This window comes from Copadichromis virginalis, linkage group LG4 (genome assembly GCF_057382275.1).
Source record: "Copadichromis virginalis isolate Kocher_CV1m ecotype Utaka linkage group LG4, C_Virginalis_male_GT1.1, whole genome shotgun sequence".
Taxonomy (NCBI): Eukaryota; Metazoa; Chordata; class Actinopteri; order Cichliformes; family Cichlidae; genus Copadichromis; species Copadichromis virginalis.
Window position 1 is genome coordinate 34,051,408 of NC_140621.1, and position 19,361 is coordinate 34,070,768.

The following is a 19,361-nucleotide window of genomic DNA, read 5'->3' on the forward strand; positions in this document are numbered from 1 at the left end:
TTTCTCGGCTTTTAAAAAAAACGCTATGCGTCGCCAGATTCTTGGTGTTACCTCCTTTGACAGTATCACAGTATCAGCTTAAAGCACTTGTTGCTGCTGAGTTTGCATCTTTTGCTGTGAAGTACAGCCAGACTTTGACCGCTTCGCCTTGGACATTTTTAATCTGTAGCTCTGCTCTAAAAGAACGTATGTACCTGGACCCGCCTACTATCCTTGGAAACGTAAAATGATTGGCTAGAATTCAAAGTGTATCACAGCTCAGGAAAAAAAAGCACCGAAATGTGCGCTGCTTTTCGGTCTGGTTACTACCGTTTATGTCAGAACCGGTACCCATCCCTACTTACCATAATTAGAAAACAAAACTAATTTGACCAAAATGAGTTCCTGAATCTATAAAATCTGCAGGAGAGTGTTCACAGAGGTCACGAGAGAAAGCAGCTTCCAGTAGATGTTAGTAGGTCTACATACGCTTCAGTGTTAAAATACCCAACTTTAGACTGTTATTGCTTGCTTTTTAGGTCTGTCTAAGACGTCTGCAGTCCAGTTTTAGTGTGAGGACTTATAGTATTAGTCTGTTATTTGGACTTATCAGCAACTGCGTGTTTGGTTGACTAATACTGTTTTGGAAAGCAGGCTGGTGACTAAACTCGCTTGCTTTCTCATATAACTACATGAATTTGTCCAGTTATCATAATATCCTGTTCAAAAAAAAGTATGTAGGGCAAAAAAAGCCAGCCCAGAATGAACCACATGTGAGATTATCACTGCTACACCCATGTTTTGTATACTGTCTATGAGCTGAATGCACCAGAATCCTGTAATTACCCGTTCTGGCCACAGAGGTCACTGTTTCTACTGTTCAGAAAAAGCTGCATATTCTTACTTTAACATGCAAATCTGGCCTATTTTTGTTATTGTAACATATTTGCATTTTTCAAAAGCCTTAATTAACTTTTTCTCTCTCTTATGTTTACATAAGTAGTAAGTGAAATTTTTGGCCCCAACCCTTGTTGCCCATTTTTTTAGGTCATTTTTCTTCCCCCCCTCTTTTTTCAGACACTAATTTGAATGTTTCCTGCATCACAGACACAAAAACAGCCCGTGTTATTAAAAGGTGAGGGTTAACAGTGAGAGTCGCACGGCTGCACATTCATGTGCAGCAGCAGCAGCAGGCTTTCATGTTCAGGCCAAGCTCGGCGCCTGACGATGGAGGCGAATCTGACTGAGAATGCGCTGCTAAAATGAAAGCGCATATCTGAAGAACCATTAGGGGGCTCCCAGAAAAACATGTCAACCTGAGCTGTTTTATTTATTTGCGTGAAGGAGATTTGACATGCTTTCGACATGAATGATTCAGGCTCTCTGAAAGGAGGACACGCCCTCCCCCACTTGTCTTCTTCTCCCTCCGTTAAAGGAGCAAAAGAAAGAGATGCACTTTTCTCCAGCAGCCAAAACCAACAGCTGCTTAGTGAAATCAGCTAATTATCTGTAACTACACCCGGGCGTTTGAGATTTTTCTTTCGAACATAAGACACCGTCGTCTGTGCCAGGACATGATAATGCTCCTCTTTTCACTCCATCATGAGAGTGCATGCCTCTAAAGCGTTGGCACTCGAAGGAGAAAACAAACCTCTGGCAACGGCTTGTGAGAGAAATTCTAAATTATATAGCATACACTTCGTTCTTGTGCGCTTACATAAAATGCCTTGACCTGAGATTTACCTTCACATGGGGTAGATGCAGATAAAAGGGAGAACGCTTAGCTTCGAACTTAAGAGGCGCGTCTAGAAAGACGGATAGTGCCGGCAGAGATGAAAAAAGCGGGACCTGCGTACCTCTTTTTCTCCTTTAGTATGAAAACACCTGCTGCTAGAGGTCAGCGTGAGGCCACAGCCCTGCTGAGAGGCATCGGGGTCGCTCATGAAGAGCACCTTTAATAACTCGATTTTTCCCAGCCTCACAATTACGGCGCAGCCATGAATATTTGGGGGCAGAAAAGTGCTTATACAGCATAAGCAGGGCGATAGCACTGCACGTCGTATCATCATCGGCCTGTAATGTGGCAATGTTTGATTTGAAGATTTGTGCGACGCACTCGGACCGCTCTGTGGTTATGCGCTGCACTTACAGTAATGGCTGGGACACGAGAATTTAAAGTGAGGAGAGACTTGGCAGGAGGTTTAGTCTCCTCCTCCTCCTCCTTCCCACCACTCCCCTCCGCTCTCTATCGCTCGCCGTCTCCACTCTCTCTCCATTTCGCATTTGATTTCATTTCATCTGTTCACCCGCTGTGAAGAGAGCCCAGTGATGGTGGCCATGGAGAGATGAGAGCTCGCCTCATCTTCCTTCATGTTCTCCCCTTCTCGCGCGATCTTCATTCTCTCCATCCACGCTCTCCTCACTTCCACCCGTCTTTTCTCCGAGAGGACGGAGGGACGAGATTAGTGGGGTGTAAACAGAGAGTCTAATCCCCGGGGCTGGTGGGGTAGTGTCGCCCACCGCTGCGTTCCCCAGCTTTAATGACAGACCCAGCCTGTTTGCTGTGGGTGTCACAGACGGGCCCGGGCGCCTTTGATTAGGGCACCCTGCAGAAACACAGATTGAGGGAGCAGATCAGCTACTCGCTGCGAATCTCCCCCCTAAGTTCCTCCTCCCTTGACTCGACTCTGCTGCGCTCAGCTCCTCTACCCCACGACGATGCTTTACTCTGCACATCTTCTCGACTTAAAGACTTAAAAAGAGTCAAGAGAGAGAAAATTCAGTGAAACGTATGGATTCTGTGCGAATTCCCTGCAGAGAACGGAGAGTGTGTATGTTTTAATGAGGCAGGGGGACTGTCTCCACTTCTTTCTCTCTGCTTCTGTGTCTCCAGTCCACCGTCTATACTGGGAAGGTGGCGTTGTCCAGAGTCAGACCTCTGGGACCTCGCTCTGTGCCATGTTCAAACAAGCTGACTTGAAAGCAGTCGACTTGAGGAAGAGAGGCAGCCCCCAACTTTCTCCAAATCCTTAGAGATGAGGGTAGCAGAGGGCTGCCAAGGAGCTCTGCTCGAGCAAAAAAAAAAAAACTGAGCTCGTTATCTGGCTCAGTTCAAATAGTCTGAGGTTTGGTTGAATTTCATGAGTAATCATTCTCTTTTCAGATAACAAATTAAGGCAGTGGCGTTAGGGCAGCACTCAATTCCAGATTTTTCACAGCCCGTGTCAGCGGCACGAAGACTTTCCAAAGGGTATTCTGGGGGACTGTGATAACATAGACGCGCACACAAACACACAGGGGCATGCAGAAAACATGGGCGAGCACATGCAAACACTTATACAGCCGTGCACGCACACACGCTCATCTCTCACAAGCTGTGTTTAAGGGATCGAGACACCACCAGGGTGTAGCTTTCAGAGACACTGCTGATGGCAGCATGTAGGCCGCCATTAAAAGGGGATGACTGTGTTATCTGTAAGTGGGAGGAGTCGCTTACTTCCCCCTGGTGTAAATTCCCTTTTCAAAGATATCCTCAGTGTTCCCTAAAATAAATACTCTCCTGGATCGTTTAAAGGATGAGGATGCTGTTATTCTATTATCGTCAGCAAACGGGTGAATCCCACGAAAAGGCCAAAACTGACAGCACGATAGCCCGTCTCTCAAAGCTTGCTGCCCGAACCCTCTCAAGACGCAACTCACAGAAACGCCGCTCACAAATATAGAGGCTCGGTAATGTCCCGAAACATCTGGGCGCCGTAGTTTTTAGCAATTGTGAGATAAACAACGCATTTGTCGGGGACTATTTTCAGCTGTGCATTAATGCGGAGTCGGGTCTCTAGTGAGTCTTTAGAGCAGCAAGAGTTCCCAGCTACAGTACATAGTGTGTCCTTTATAATGAAGATGCACGTCAGCCGGTCCGACGCAGAGGTTCACTGGTGTGTTTTTAAAAGTTTTCAGAACAATAAGATGTGTCGAGTCACAGAGTTGTGCACAAAACCAACACGACGCACGTCACGAACGTGAAGGAGACCTTGTGACGCTGTCGAAGTGTCGGTCTAATTAATCGAGACCACATGCAGAAATAACCTTTAAGAGAACGTAGATGTCCTTTTCAAAATCTAAATAGATTGAAATATGAGCATGTGTTGCCACCACAATCATCGCCCAGACGGTGTCCAGAAAATGGGCTTCCTCTCAGCTAATTAGAGGCACTGAACTGGACCTCTCGACTGCGTCTGTGCTGTTGTTGCCTTTTGGAGCATTTTAATGGAATTATCTGACAAATAATTTGGCCCGTTGTGTGGTTAATGCACCAGATGGTCCAAGAAGTCTGTGCTCCAATTTTGGTGACTATAGTGTTTTAGTACCCTTTTTTAGCTTGTTACTTAACACGCTAAAAGCAGATATCTCTGTCTGTGCGATGCACCTGTACAGTTAATGAATGCAGCTTGTCACATTAGCTCGCTAGCCTTCGCTGATAACTTGGCACTTCACCCGTGGGTCTAAATGTGGCTTCTGGCTCAAGAAAAGCGAGATGGAAGCGGCAATAACACTAATGTCCGGGCTTTAAAATGCAGAATCCATAACGTAGTGGGTGACATCACACCGGCAGCATCTGTCTTGTGTGTGTGGTTTTCATACCGGCTGCCACGAGGGCATTACACGTGCGTCATCGATATTTTCCTTGGCCTCAAGTGCAGTGATACAGTTTGGATTAGCTGTCAAACCCGATGCAAGTGAGCCCAACCCTAAATGTAAAATTTATCCCCACTGATGCTTCTTACCAACCAAAACATACCTCAGAGCTGAAGTGGGCTTTTGATTCTGCAGAGTTAGTTGAGAGAGGAGACTTTCACGTTTCTGAGCTTTATTAGCGCCGAAACGGCCTATCGCAAAAGACAATCTATTGGTCTCGGTGTTGCCGGCGTGCTGAAAATGACTCCTCCATCTCGGACTTGTTTATATGAATCGAAGGGAGATGGTGGTGGGGGCTGATCCTCCACTCCACACTTAACTCCCTGCTCTCTCAGGTGATGGAAAGGTTATATTTGCAGCTTCTTTAGAAAAAGAAAACAAACGGCGAAGGACTGGAAAAGGAAAATAATGAATTAAACCTCTGGCATTATAATTCTTGAGAGCGAAGACTCAGAAACCCCCCACCCCAGCTCCTATTTAATCGGATGTAATCTACCTGCTTGGCAGCATTCCAATCAGATAGTTTCAATTATGCTCTTGTAATGCCACTCTGCGAGGAGGGGGAAAGTGCTGAGCAGAGCACTTTGCAGGCGATTTGCAAATAACAGCAAGGGAGTCTTTTAGAGAAATGACTGAACAGGAAGCCGGAGAGTTGCCGGAGTTGACAACTCTCTCACTCTTAGGTTTGCTGGCTTTGGCGGTGACGGCATGTTTTGCATCCCGCCGCCTCCTGCCCGTGACAGCAGCTGTCGGGACAGTAAAGCGCCGCTGAAGGTGGCCTCCTATGGTAATACGGAAGTAATTATTTTCCACTGCTGCACCAGCGTCTCACAACCAGGCAGGTCGGAGCCTCGGGAGCAACGTGCAGAGGCAGCCATCGCGGTGACACTCGGAGTTACTGAGCTAGCAGGACGCGGTCCGAGGCGCTCGGGAGTCGGCGTTCAGTATTTGTGTTCTCCATATGTGTACTTGCCCCCGGTGTCGGGGTGTGCCGCTGGCCTGTCAGAGCGTCGAGCCAAAGTTAATCTGGATGTCTGCAAACACGCGACTGCGCCTGCCGTGATAAAAAGCCGGGCGGAGGAGCTGGAGGACAGCGGTGCTCTGTAGTCTGGCAACATACGCTAAAGGTCGATAGTGTCATGTGTGACCGATGAAACAGATTGACCCGTGGGGCTGTGGTACCTTGTCACCCTCCACGGTCCCGGCATCTGTCTGCAATGTGTCACCCCCGGGGCCCAACATGGCTACTCAGGCTATTAACCTCCAGCGCGCGAGGACACGGCAGAGTTAAGACCCGTCCACCCGTCTCTCTCTGTCACAAATCCACTCCTTAGTAGCCGGCCGGCCGACCGAGTGCATTTCCCGCCTCTCGCGTCCTCTATCACTTGTTAACCTCTGGTCAGAGCAGGCGGGACTTAGGAAGCCGCCGCCACGAGTGCGCCCTACCTGTACGGCTGCAGGGGAAGACAAAGCGGGACCTTGAATCAAACAACTGTCACTGCTAACAATGTATGTCACCGTCTCGGAATGGGCCATAAAAACCAAATAAATGACGGCCATTACAGTGGAGATTGTGATTATGATAATGAGAATAATAAAGGCGATCATCATTACGATCATGATGATAATGATAATACTGTGATGATGAATTATAATGAATAAATCCCTACCCCATTTCCTAAATGGTGGGAAATGTATCACTACGAGAGGCCTGCAGCCATCTGACAGCCTCGGAGCGGCGTGAGGGTTATCGGCGTGTGCGTGCGTGTCATTCGAACCGCTTGTACTCTGGCTACGGCCTACTCTCTTTTCACGCCTGTATCAGTACAAGATTGCATCCGTGTATGTGACTTCCCAGTCAGAGCATAGTGTGTGCGTGTCATGCTCAGAGAGCACTTCCCAGGAGACCTGGCAGTTTACATATCACATTCAAACAGCTTTTGTTCTCGATATCTGCCACTTCCACTCTCTCGTTGCTCGTTCTCCCCTCTCCTCTCTCGCCGTTTCTTTATTTAGTATCTTCCCAGAGGCTCTGGCTCTAAATCAGCCTTCGTTTTATTGTTTGTTTTTTTTTAATATGCTTGCTTTTGAGAAATGGACACTGTCTCTAACACACAAAAAAACCACAGCATTTATCTTTTCTTGATGAGTGACCTCTTGTGGTCATGAGAGCAATTACTTTTCCTCTCTGAGAGACAAATAGGAATTGTGCAGTGCTGCTTCACACTAAAACTTTATTTGAAATTGTAGTGAATGGCTTGTAGTTCACTTCTTGTCGCTCACTAACAGTCGGCACTTTCCAGAGTTGAAGTATAGAAATGCCAACACCTACGACGCTGTGTGTGTTTGTGTGTGACCCTTTATTACCAGCGTGTTTCATATGACGCCAGTGCATGCAGACCCCCCCATGTGTACCTCACCTGTTTACCATGCAGATCACTGTCACCAGAAGAACGAGATCATTCGTGTTTATTTTGCTTAATATATACTTTATTTATTGTTTGTGCTTTCTGGTGCAAATGAATAAACAACTTTGTTCATGTGCCCAGTTAGTGTGAGGTGATAGAGTTTAGTGTAGGTTTCCTGGTGCAGTGATATCGTACCACTGTCACAACCCCAGGACGTCACTGCACTTCTATTTTTTATGCTAAGCTAACCTGGATTCTGTTTAATGGCCAGCAGGAAGCGACTCACCTTTCGACAAAAAGATGTCAGACTTTACAGAATCGATGAGAAAATGCTGATTTGACTTGTGATTTATTCTCTGCATAATTAACCCCTAATTTTATTTTTGTCATTTCATAGCCTGATGGTCATTTTGTAAATGATGGCTCCATTTAGAGTAAAACAGAACATAAAGCAGAGTAGGCTTTAAAAGCAGGACTGGGCTATTTATTTTCCCAAGAGGCCGCATGAGAAATTGGGACTCTCGTGGAGGGCCACACCAATAAGCTGAACTCAGTTCTGCTCACTATTAATTTTCCCTCTTTGCAAACTCATCGGTGCGACGCTCCACAAGAGTCCCAGTTCCTCATGTGGCCTCTCGGGAAAATACAGTTCCCAACCCTGCCTTCAAGCACGACTTTAAACACATCGGTTGGTTTGTGTTTCAGCTACAGAAACATCAAGATGTTACCTTTAAAATCAGGCCTTACAGTTCTTCTATGATGGGCTGTTTTTTATTTAATATGCAAAGTCATTGAATATTCCACAGAAAGAGGATCCATCCTTAGGTTGCACGCATCCCAGTGGATGTCAACATTTCTAAATCTCAAACCAAATGTTTTAAAACAGGAATCCACTCAAAAATGGCATATGTAAAAAACAAACCAACAACAGCTAACATCCATTTTTTATATGCAGTCTATGCTTCTGGCTCCAGCTCGATACTTGCTGCTCATATACTGATGCTGTTTGTTACCATCTAAAACGAATATTTTGATAGTTTTAGCCAAATGTTTAGTGGCTTAAACTTTAACCACAGAGCGAGCAGGTCAGAAACCACATTTTCAGAAAACACTTACCGGCAACCTATTGACCAAATACAAAGACGGACCGATGTCAGAGCAGTGCATACGAAGGGAGGATAAGCTGAGCAGTTAACCAATGAGGTTTCGTCCATAGAAAATAAAACTGCCTCAAATACGAGGTCCATCTAAACAGACAAGCCACCAGCACCCTCGGTGAAATTCATCACGGGTGTCACAGAAAGAAACAAGTGGAATTTGTCACTGACATCAGACACGTCATTTATATAGAAATGTCAGCGCAGCATTCGCATAATGATGGAAACAACAACGCTGAGGGCTTTGGGCCTCGCACTCTGATGGCTGTGTGCAAACGTCACCAATAATGTGTCTTTAGTCTAGACATGTCAGGGCTCTGTGGGATCTATATCCACGCCTTTTTGTCAGCGCCTTCAATCTTCCCTGTTGCTCAAGAGCTAAGTGCAAGAGATTAATAAGTGGATTTGTAATGCACAACCTCAGGTTTGACACTATAAGTCATAGGCTGTTTATCGCTTTGGCTTTCTCGCCCGATTGAAAAATAGCAGACGCCGAGGAAGTCAGTCAGCCAGGCCTCCCACCCCGCCCCGTACCCTGCCACCCTCCTGTTTCAACCCCCTCTTCTCCTATACTTCATGACCAGGAGGTACAGTATACTGTAGCAGCTAATGAGCAGCTTGTGTCTTTCCTCTGTTTGTTTCCCTCTGGCAGACAGATGATGTGACGCAAACAGAGGGCTCTCAGCAGCTCCAGCTCCAGCACTCAGACTCTTCAGAGAAGCAGCAGCCCAAAAGGTTACATGTCTCCAACATTCCCTTCCGCTTCCGGGACCCTGACCTAAGGCAAATGTTTGGGGTGAGTACCTCGGAGAAAAATTTCAAAATATCACACCTTGGCTCTGCCGTTGCCTCGTTTCCATCCAGAACTTTGAATCCCAGGAGCTTTTTCCAAGGAACTAAAATGTTTTTGCTCCCCCCCCCCCCCCCAAGTTACATAAATGACTTTCTCGCTGCTTTTATCCTATTGTGGGGGTTATATTACTTAAACCATATCTTCATTGTTACTGGGATGTGATCAGATTAATTCTTGTTGCTTCTGGATTTCTTTTTAATTCAGTGGGAAGTGTAACTATAAAGCACAAAGGCATGAACATCATTGGTCTGTTGGGCATCTTTGTAAACATGTTGCATGTTTATGCTGCACCAACATGATGGAGCCACATTAGAAGTCTCTGTCTCTCTCCTCTGCTCCGTGTTTGGGTCCAAGCTGCAGATCTGCATTTCTTTCGGATGGCAGAGCCGAGCTGCAGTACACACACACACACACACAGCAGAGCAGCCACATTAAATAGATTAAAGCCCTTCAGTTACATGCACGTGTAATACAGCAATACTTCACTTTTCTGCACGTTTGCTTTGAAACAATCAGAAGATGCCGTTTTATTTTCCTGATGCCACGCTCTGTCTTGCTCGACCACAGATGACGGGATGAGTCTTAACGTTACATGAAATATCTGTGGTTTAACTTATTTTATTACATTGTAATTAAATCTCAAGGTGTTTCATATTGTAAGTTAAAAGTCCGACAATATTAGAGAGACAGAGAACACCAACGATCTGATAACCCGCTCAGAGCAAGTATGTGGCGACAGTGGGGAGGAAGAAGTTCTTTTTAAACAGGAAGAGACCTCCGGCAGAGCCGAGCTCTGGGCAGCTATAGCTGTGACTGGTTGGGGGTTGTTTTGGGTTTTTTTTCATGCTTTTGCCAAAACTGGGGGATACTACATATAATAACTAGCAGGACACTTGCACCAATCAGAATGCTCGGTGTCCACTTGTGCAAGTTGGGACATCTTTAAAAATAGTTTCCCTGCAAGAAAAACTAATCAAAAATCTGGCACTTGAAGAAGGTTCCTGTTGTATTAGTGTATGTACTGTTTATTGCAATGTGAAGAACGATCCTACAACAAAGCCTGAAACACACAGGCTCACTCGGGTAACCAAACCGACAGCAAAGTTTCTGCAGAATATATGAAAAACATTGTATTTGGATGTAAAGTTAAAGGTCAGCACTCGAGAATCTGACATGCTAGCAGTTGTTGTTCTTGAGCGGTCCCACCTCACCCTAATTAAAGAGCGCATCCTCTAAAGTCAGAGCAAATTATTATATCTTTATTAAAGTGAGTATGAAGCTTCTGGGAAAACAATCTAAACCACACAACAGGACGCGTATTTAATGAGCAAAGCCAGCGCTTAAACTGTCATCTAGTTAATGCATTGATTACTACATTGTCAGAAGGGGGAGAAGGAGGAGTGTCTTCTGAGTTTTTAAAAGCAAACAGCTCAATCAGTCCCAATCAGGTGCTGAACTCATCGCTGCACTGCAGGTTGGGCACTGGGGAGAAGTTAGAGGAGCCCGGTGCGGTAATGATTTTACTCTTCATCTTTGTCTGCTCTCCCAGAGAGCTGCGGCTCGCTTTGTCGGGCTTTTTTTAGGCTACCGTGTCCCCTGAACAACTGACGTGAGGGTAATTTTAATCGTAAAATATGAGGACAAATACAAAGAAAATGGGGGGGAAACAGATTTAACTTTAATTTCTGTTTCTGTTTTGTTCTCGTATATCAGAGCGTATACAATGGGTAGTCTCCACAGGTCATTAAACAGTCTTATTTTCAAGAAGTTACACACAGAACGGTCAGCTGCTGACAAATGCAATGAGATTACATATCAACATACGAGAGGTCCACCACAGAAATTCTCTCTCTCTGTCTCTTTGCAATTAATGAGCCAATATATACAGTTCAACAGCTCACCCTCGTGTCTCACAAAAGCCTCGATACCAATTGAACCAAACATCCCCTATTCAATAACGATAATGGATCTGAATGGAGACGATTGCCAAAAATGTACTTTAAATGTTATGCGCTAATTGGACCATTAGAATCTAGAGGCGTTAATTCTCGTCGTTATGAAGACAACATCCAGCTGATGATATTAATTACTCGCGAGCCGTGGCTGTGGCTTTATAAATTGCAGACAACATGGCTGCGTGCTTGCTCTCTCTTTCTCTCTCTGATTGTTGGCTTTATTGTTCCCAGCTCTGGTGCAGGTCGTGTGGAATCCAAATCACCTCAGTAATTAGCTTAGAAGCTTTGTGTGCCTGACTGGCTCGTGCAGATATATGATACAGAATTGATCACAGCCCACCCAGTCCCCCTCAATCACCCTTCTCACCCACATTGCCCGTTCCCTCCTCTTACCTGCACCTTCCTTTCATTCTTGGTGGTTGGCACACTAGAGAATTGTGGGATCAATTGTCTTGGGTCGAGCTTGGCGAGGCGATAGCTGGTCTGCTCCACCCTCTGACATGGCCTCCACAATGGGCCTTTGTGCGATCAGCACGTGCAAAGCCTCATCCCTCTAGCTCTAATGGCTTCTGGAGCGCCACCGGCTCAATACGCCATTACTGTTACGCATGAGTGAAGGCCACAGACACGCAGGCGGGAAGACAGAGGAGAGAGAGAGTGGAAGTGCGGCACGGCTCACTAGAGAAGGCGTCTACAGCAGAGCAAAGCCCCCACCAGGAGCCTCCATCTGCTCCCACACGGCACGGGGAAACTGTCTCCACTGAGCGCCACGAAGGTTTCGACAACGGTAGGCGGCGTTCAAACGAGAAGGGAGGGCCTGAAATCCACCCTGACATCACAGGGTTAAGGGTGTGGAGAAACCTGTGAGCTTTTAACGAGGCGCTGAATGAAGGCCTCATTAGGGCAACCGCAGCGGACGTTAATCAGTAATTAGAAGCTGTGATCTCTGAGAGTGAGTAAGTGTGGGGGAAATGAAAACACTCCAAGCGCGAGTGAGCTCTGCGCGGCGCCCATGCTGCGCTGCTTGAGGGTGCCCTCGTTTGTGTGACTGGGTTCTTCAGTAGTGCTTCTGCGTAAGGGCTCTCGCAGCGCTCCCCAGAGCAATCAGGACCTCTGCACTCCCCCACCCACCATCACCACTCCGACTGTCACTGCGCCTGAGCGTGCTCTGTTTGAATACACAGGGCGCCGTAGCGTAATTATAGGTTTCTGAAGAGCTTAAAGATATTCAGGCTAATCAAAGGTGGAGGCACAAGGGCCTCAATCTTGTTTGTTGCTTCCACACTTGGAAGCTTGAGGTCTAGTAAATATAGTCGATTATCACTTCCAAGTGCAGAAAGACAAAAACACTAGTGTTCTTAAAATACAGACGCTGTCTAGCCAGAGCCGTTTCCGAGTAGCCTCTTCTTTTGTGGTTTACAAAGAAAATAAATGGAAAAGCACCCAAGAGTCAAGTTACAGCCCTGTTATTGAACATACAAGCACGACCTGTGTTCTTAATGGTGCAGTCACGCTACCACAAAACCTTGGTGCAGTGTCATCCCCTTTGAAATGGTCAGCGGCACAGAACATCTCTGACAGTCGTCGAAGTCGGTTGTCGTCATCAAATTCATGCATCGAGACGCTGATAAAAATGCAATAAGACGGTGTCAGTCTGTTATCAGTTTGCAATTGAAGCTGGCCATTCAAGTTGGGAATTGACCCCAATTAACTGCTAACCTGAATGGGGTCAGGTTGGCAATTACGTGCAATCAGTTTGTGATAATACGATGAATAAATTGCCGAAAACAGACGTTCACACTAAACAGAAAACACAGTAACGACTTGCATTCAGTTCAGCCAGAACCTTGGAACAGAAACTCAGTGACGCAGCTGTCGGCAATCAGTCCAAGTCGTGGCGCTCTTGTTTGGAGGCAGGATGCCTTGCACCGGTCAACCTGTGGCCATCACCAATGTGAACAAAAGTGATTGCCCAGAAGTTGGGGGTGCTGCACGATCAGCCTCGGAAAAAGGAGCTGTTTGCTGCAACTACTTGGTACATTTCCCATCCTGTTTTTATTCTGCTCTGATCCGTAAATATTTAGGGTGCACGACCTGAAACGTGGTAGCGTTGATGAAAACAAACAGCTTGGTTACGTAGCATAAGCTCCGTGATAGCACTGAACTTACTCAGAGCAGGCTTCCACGCGGGTGCTTTGTTTACATAACACAGACAGGACAACAACACGACATTTGTTAATCGTGTCTATGCACGACTCTCCAATCTAGCTCAATTCAACAAAACCGAAGTAGACTCCCTCTTGTGGCTCTATTGAGTAATTGCACTTTAATTAGGAAGCAGAACACAAAACCAGCAAAATAAAAAAATAACTGCAGATGTATTTAATCAGTCACTAATATTTTTGCCCAATCACCATACCCCATTATGTACTGAGGGCAGATTATAATGTACAAAAAAAATGCGAAACCAAATAAAAACATTCAAATGTCTCAAAAGCACGGGAATGATTTGCTCCAGTTAAGCCGTAATTGAAACATAACGAGTTTGATAAATTAGATAAAACATGCAAACCCCCAGTATCAATCATTCGATGCTTCTCTTAATGCTTTTTTATTTTCATACAGATATTGGATGGTTTTTCTAATCTATGGATGGATGCATGTAGCTGCAGCCTCCTAGATGACATCAGTCTCTCCCTTGTCCTCCCTCTGGAGACTCCTCCCATTGAAGCTATTGTTTATTGGGGCTGCTGATGCAGCTGTTTCTCCCCGTGTGTGTGTGTGTGTGTGTGTGAGTGAGAGAGAGATTGAGAGCAAGTAGGTGGGTGGGAATAGAAGTGCATGAGATCACTGGTGAGCAGCGAGCAGTCCCCAGCGCCATGTGGAAATCCACAAAGATGACTTCCTCTGAAACTAATTAATCGACGCCACAAGCCCATTACGCTCGGTTAAAACAATTAGCATCTGCACGTTGCGTGGGGGAAGCATTGTCTTCTCAGGCGAGAAAGGGGCATCACGCTGGGATATAAATGCCTGCGTGCGTGATCGAGCCAACGCTCCCCATTCGAATCAGTGGAGCCGAGCGCCATATGAAGCAGATGTGCGTCTAGGATCTATAGAACTAGTTTCAACACGAGCAGACGCATAGGGGAGAGGACACGCCCTGTGGAAACAGAGGTGGATTTAAATGACAAAGCCTGTTTTTGGCTTGGCGACTTGGTGCGTTGAGCTTGCTGCGTTCTTTGAAATGAGGGGAAACATATGTTTTCCCGCTAACCCATAAACGCTCATCTCCTGGAGTCCACTCCACTCACTCCCGCCAGATAATAGCCGGCTCCTCCTAACCCCTATTAGTGGCTCAGTCAAACGATCCATCCATTCCCATTGAGTGTCGACCACATGGAAAGGCCCATTTCTTCCCTGTTGTGCTGAAATGAAGGCGACGCGGACCGCTTGACAGGGTAATTACTTTTAATGAAATAATACAGCCATTGTAGACAGCAATTAAAAGTCGCTCTCACTCCACTCATTAAAGGAACTTACAGTTTACTTTCATTCCTCTGTTTTCTAATGATCCGAAGGCAGGCCTGTTAAAATCGAAAGGCTGCAGCGTGTTAACCCCCGGGGACCGGCCCTTAGGTCCTGTTGACTGCGAGAGCACACAAACAAAGAGAGGATGAGAGAATAAAGAATAGAAGAGAAGGAGGCTCTATAAACAGAGAGAAAGGTAGAAATAATCAACTAAACTCTTCACAAGACTCGAAGGAGCAAGTTTCCCCGAGGTGATCGCGGAGGTGTCGGGGTCCGCGTCTCAAGACGACATCAAAACACCGTCCGACGCCGCTCTTCTCTTTGTGTCGAAACAGGCGAGCAAACTTACATCATAAACACTGCCACGTAATCACAGATCAAGTACTTTTACGAATACTGTGATTTCATTTCGTAAAGTACCGAGAGACGCGCAGAGACGCGTTGCAGCGGCAGCTACGAGTTCTCTTTTCAAACCACGCCAGCGAGCTTCAAGAAGTGTTTGCTGAGCTAACAAATGCAAATTGACCACCATTTCCTCACAAAAGTAACATTTCCATATTGCCTTAATGGTTTTTCTTTCTCCGGTCGTCGTCCTCATGAATTTAGTCAGCGAGGCTTTCTAACTCCATCTCTTCTCTGCTCTTCTCTTTTTCTTTTCTCTCTGCAGCAATTTGGAAAGATTTTAGATGTGGAGATTATCTTTAATGAGCGAGGATCCAAGGTAAGTGAACTAGAACGCCAGCTGCTTCATTACCATGTACTTCTTCTGTTTCCTAATGATGGCATTAGTGTAGTGTGTACATTGGCTGAGAGTAGTGGTCTCTAAGCCTGGTCCTGGAGAGCTGCATCCACTGCCTTCCTGTCTCTCTCTCCCTATTGTTTTTGTTGTTTGTTGCAGCTCTCCCCCAAGTTGTGAATCATTAGCCCTGTCAATCAATTCATTATTGAGCTGTTTCACATTTCACTTAATCCAGCAACAGGCTGCAGGTCCTCCAGCATATGGAATTGAAACTGCTTGTTTAGAGACGGGGGTCCTCTTTGAAGCCTGGGCATTGATTGAAAAGGTCCTACATTATTCAGGTTTATCATTTTGTTTCAGACCGGATGAAAAACAAAGTTCTTTGTGATATTTACCAAATAAATGTAGTTTAGTTAAAATGAATTTGAAGGCTAATACCACGTTTATGAAAATACACGCCTGGAGAAGAACCTGCAGATCGAAACGCTGCCTCCAAGAGAATTGAATTATTACAGTGAAGCTTAAGATTGTGTAGACGTTCCCCTTCTTTCTTACATCTATTACTTTTAACACACTTGTCCAACTTTGGGCAAAAAGAGCTTCATCTATTGGCCACAAGTTATTTTAAAGAAACTGGTTGGGGTGAGGACTGGTGGTGTTTGTCGGCTCTTTGACTTCTGTGGCACTCGGGTCGCAGCTTGCTGGTTTGTGCAGAGGTTGAACGTCTTTAAAAGAAGGATACAAACTTTATTAGAAAAGAAAAAAAACACCTCTGCAATACATCGGGCCATTATCTTTTTTCTAATTTTAATGTATTCAGACATTCTCATTGAGATTAAAATCTGTTTTTCAAGGGAGAACAAAAACATTAACAGGAACACAATGAGCAGGCAGAAACAAAAGAACACAATAAACAAGGAATTAATAAAAACAGCAGCAAAAAACATCAGGAACTCTAAGGGGAACGTCGGTCTCCGGTTCGAGGTTAGTTTGCAGTACCTGAAACCTTTTTTACCCAGAGTAGTGCATGAGAATGTTTAATTAGATTTAAGTGTGATAAATAATAAAACTGATGAAGGGTTTAATTGCCGGAGTGCTGATGGGCCCGCAGAACAATACTGAATATCTCGATTGTCTAAGACAGGCTGTGGACGTTTGTGTTTACGAGTTGGTTCGATGTTGAATAGAAATCTTTAATTGAGTGTTTTCATAGTGTGTGACTGCCTGTGCTTTATATATGTGTAAAAAGTGCTTAACATGCACAGTAGGCTAATAGGCTACATTAACTTAACTGTTCTAAGTTATATTAAAAATACTCAAATTTGAAGCTTTTGCCCCTGATGACTTACAATGATAGAAACACTCGTCATTAGAAATGTGTAGATTCAAGTTTACTGACAGATGGCTGGATAATAGAGATTACTCTGTGTGTTTTAGGAAACTAGTAGAAAAATTTAAAAATTATACATTTTGTTTGTTTGTGTTTCTTAAACACAACTTAATACTATAAATTTTTCTTTCTCCGGTCGTCGTCCTCATGAATTTAGTCAGCGAGGCTTTCTAACTCCATCTCTTCTCTGCTCTTCTCTTTTCTCTCTGCAGCAATTTGGAAAGATTTTAGATGTGGAGATTATCCTACATTTGTATAGTTACACATTAACAACCTATGGATTTAATTTAACATCAATTAATTTAACAGTTAGTACCATTTAAAGTCTAGGACAGGTAGAGTCATATACACCAAGGTGGAGAATGCCACACAGTTGGTAGGCATTTTAAAGGAGGCTGCAGTAATTGCAAAACATCATTAGAAGACTGAATCAGTAACTCTGCAGGAACAGGATTGGGGCATATATCACAGTATCATCAGCAAAGAAGTTTATAGTGAGAGGAAATAAAGTGCAAAACAACTAAAAAAGGCCACAAACCAAAACCCTTATTTAAGATGTTTTTGAAAGGAAACATGACTTAAAGGGAAGTAAATACTACTGCTGGGGACTATTTTCAGCTGCAGACCTGGTGCTCAGTAGCAGAGCAGTGTATGTGTAAGCAGTGGGTCTTTGCGGTGACTCTGTGATGTGTTTTTAATAATTCATGGACGGCAAAGGGATATACAAGGAAGCACGATACTTTAGTTTTGTCTTTTTGTACAATTTGCCGACAAAGAAAAACGCAGAATGCAGACAGCAGTGTTCTTAAAGGTCACCCGTGCAGAAAATAAGAAATACTGCTTATAATTCAAGCTGCGCCTCCTTAAACAACATTGTGAACTTGCACACCTTGGATCATTTCTACATTTGTCTCAAAGATAATTTGTACTCGTAAACACGCCAACCAGCCGCCAGAAAAATGGCCACAGCGTTGATGCGTTACTGCAGTATCAGTCTCCCAACCAGGACAGGTGAAGCCTGCGGAGGTGTGAGCAGCCGAGAGCTACTCATCCAGCTGTTCATTTAATAGAGTGTACTAAGCTCCACAGCTTTCCATTCATAAAGGCGACAGGCTCCCTGGCTGGGTGTTGAGGCATGAATGCTATTGATTCCCATTCATACCTGGGAGTACTTTGGGCTCGTATACAGGCGTGCAGGGAGCCCCGGAACCAGGCGACGCTGCTGCACTCAGCCCCTTCTGCCAGACAAGATTGAGCACCGGATAAACCGGTCTCCTCCGCCCGTAACAAGCATTTATTGTTTGTGCCCTACAAAGCCATTACCCATGATGCCTCTCTCCCTCTTGCACTCTGTGTGCTATATAATGAACCTACCAGGCCATTAATAAACAATCTATTTCCTATGAAGCTTTGGCAATTTGCATTCAATATGTTTGTCTCCTTTGAAAAATGGTGGCTCCACTCTGTGCTCTTGTAAGCTAATTATTTGTGCATGATAAAAAAAGATAGAGGGGGTAACCACAGTCGGGTGAATGTCCAAAGGATTAATTTTGCCCTCAATTCCTTTTTTGAATTTATTTCTTTATCTCTCTTTCCCCAAGGACAGGTCGCGTGTTATTTATGCTAGAAATAGCAGCCCGGAGATCCTGCGTATGCATACAAGATCACTCCGCTCGCCATCTCTCACATGTATTACATCCTCAAGCAATTATCAGGCAGCGCCGGCCATGCTCTCTCTCCCTCAGCCTATACCTCTATAAGTATATATAGAAACCACAGGAATGGGACTTGTTTGGCCAGAATATCTTAAAGCTTGCGCTATAGAGAGTCCAGTATCCCAGTCCACATAACTCAAGGAAGTGACAAACGCCCCAGGGGAGGCAGGCAGAGAGAGTTTGGAGAGGTTGGGTATATTTTGGTCGGGGTTTAAAGTCAATATCGGAGCTCTTCTCTATCACAGACGAGCATATTTGCAATGACACCATTCACTTTTCTTTTTATTGTTGCATCAATGAGCCGGTGTAATTTCGCCTCCATAAAATGGCCCACCTATTAGTGCAGTGAATAAGAAACAGCCAGAGATCAAGTTAACGTGTCTGTTCAGAGAATTCATCCTCACTCCTTGTGCCGTTGCCCACGCCTTCAAAGGGAGACGGCGGCTGTGCCGCTGAAGTTGTGTAGATAATTATACGACTATTATGGCAGCCGCTGCTTCCTGACATTCACCCATGGCACCGGTGCTGTGCTGTTTAATTGGGTAAAGCAGGCAGGTTTGTTGGTGTTGTTGTGTGAGGTCACGTCACCGTTATCCTCTTCTCCTCGGATCTCTCTGTTTGCTGTTTCCTGACGCCTCACTAACTGCCTCTAATTAATCTGGCTGCTTACAACTCGACTCTGCTGCTCACCTACTCCTGTCTTCTCACCTCTCTCTCCCTTTTCTCCTCCCTTCCCTTTTCTTCCTCCTCTGTGTGTGTGTCCATCTTTTCCTTCTCCTTTGTCTCTCTACCAATGGCTAATGTGGTGCTCTCAGGGCTTTGGGTTTGTAACTTTTGAAACAAGCACAGATGCTGATCGTGCACGGGAGAAACTAAACGGTACAATCGTAGAGGGACGCAAAATAGAGGTGCTTTCATTTTTCCCTTTATTCTCATCTT

General features: G+C 45.1%; 1 protein-coding gene across 13 annotated transcripts in view; it reads left to right on the top strand.

Moving 5' to 3' along the window:
• LOC146711973 (RNA binding protein fox-1 homolog 3-like) overlaps window positions 1-19,361 on the top strand; it is a 435,195-nt gene that overhangs the window by 386,611 nt on the left and 29,223 nt on the right. For 11 of the 13 annotated variants that reach the window (XM_085455037.1, XM_085455038.1, XM_085455041.1 and 8 more), the window contains 3 exons: window positions 8,892-9,035; window positions 15,246-15,299; window positions 19,238-19,330. In XM_085455037.1, the coding sequence (XP_085311163.1) occupies window positions 8,892-9,035; window positions 15,246-15,299; window positions 19,238-19,330 (291 nt within the window). The remainder of the gene's footprint in view (window positions 1-8,891; window positions 9,036-15,245; window positions 15,300-19,237; window positions 19,331-19,361) is intronic. The other 2 variants (XM_085455045.1, XM_085455046.1) reach the window with 2 other exon arrangements.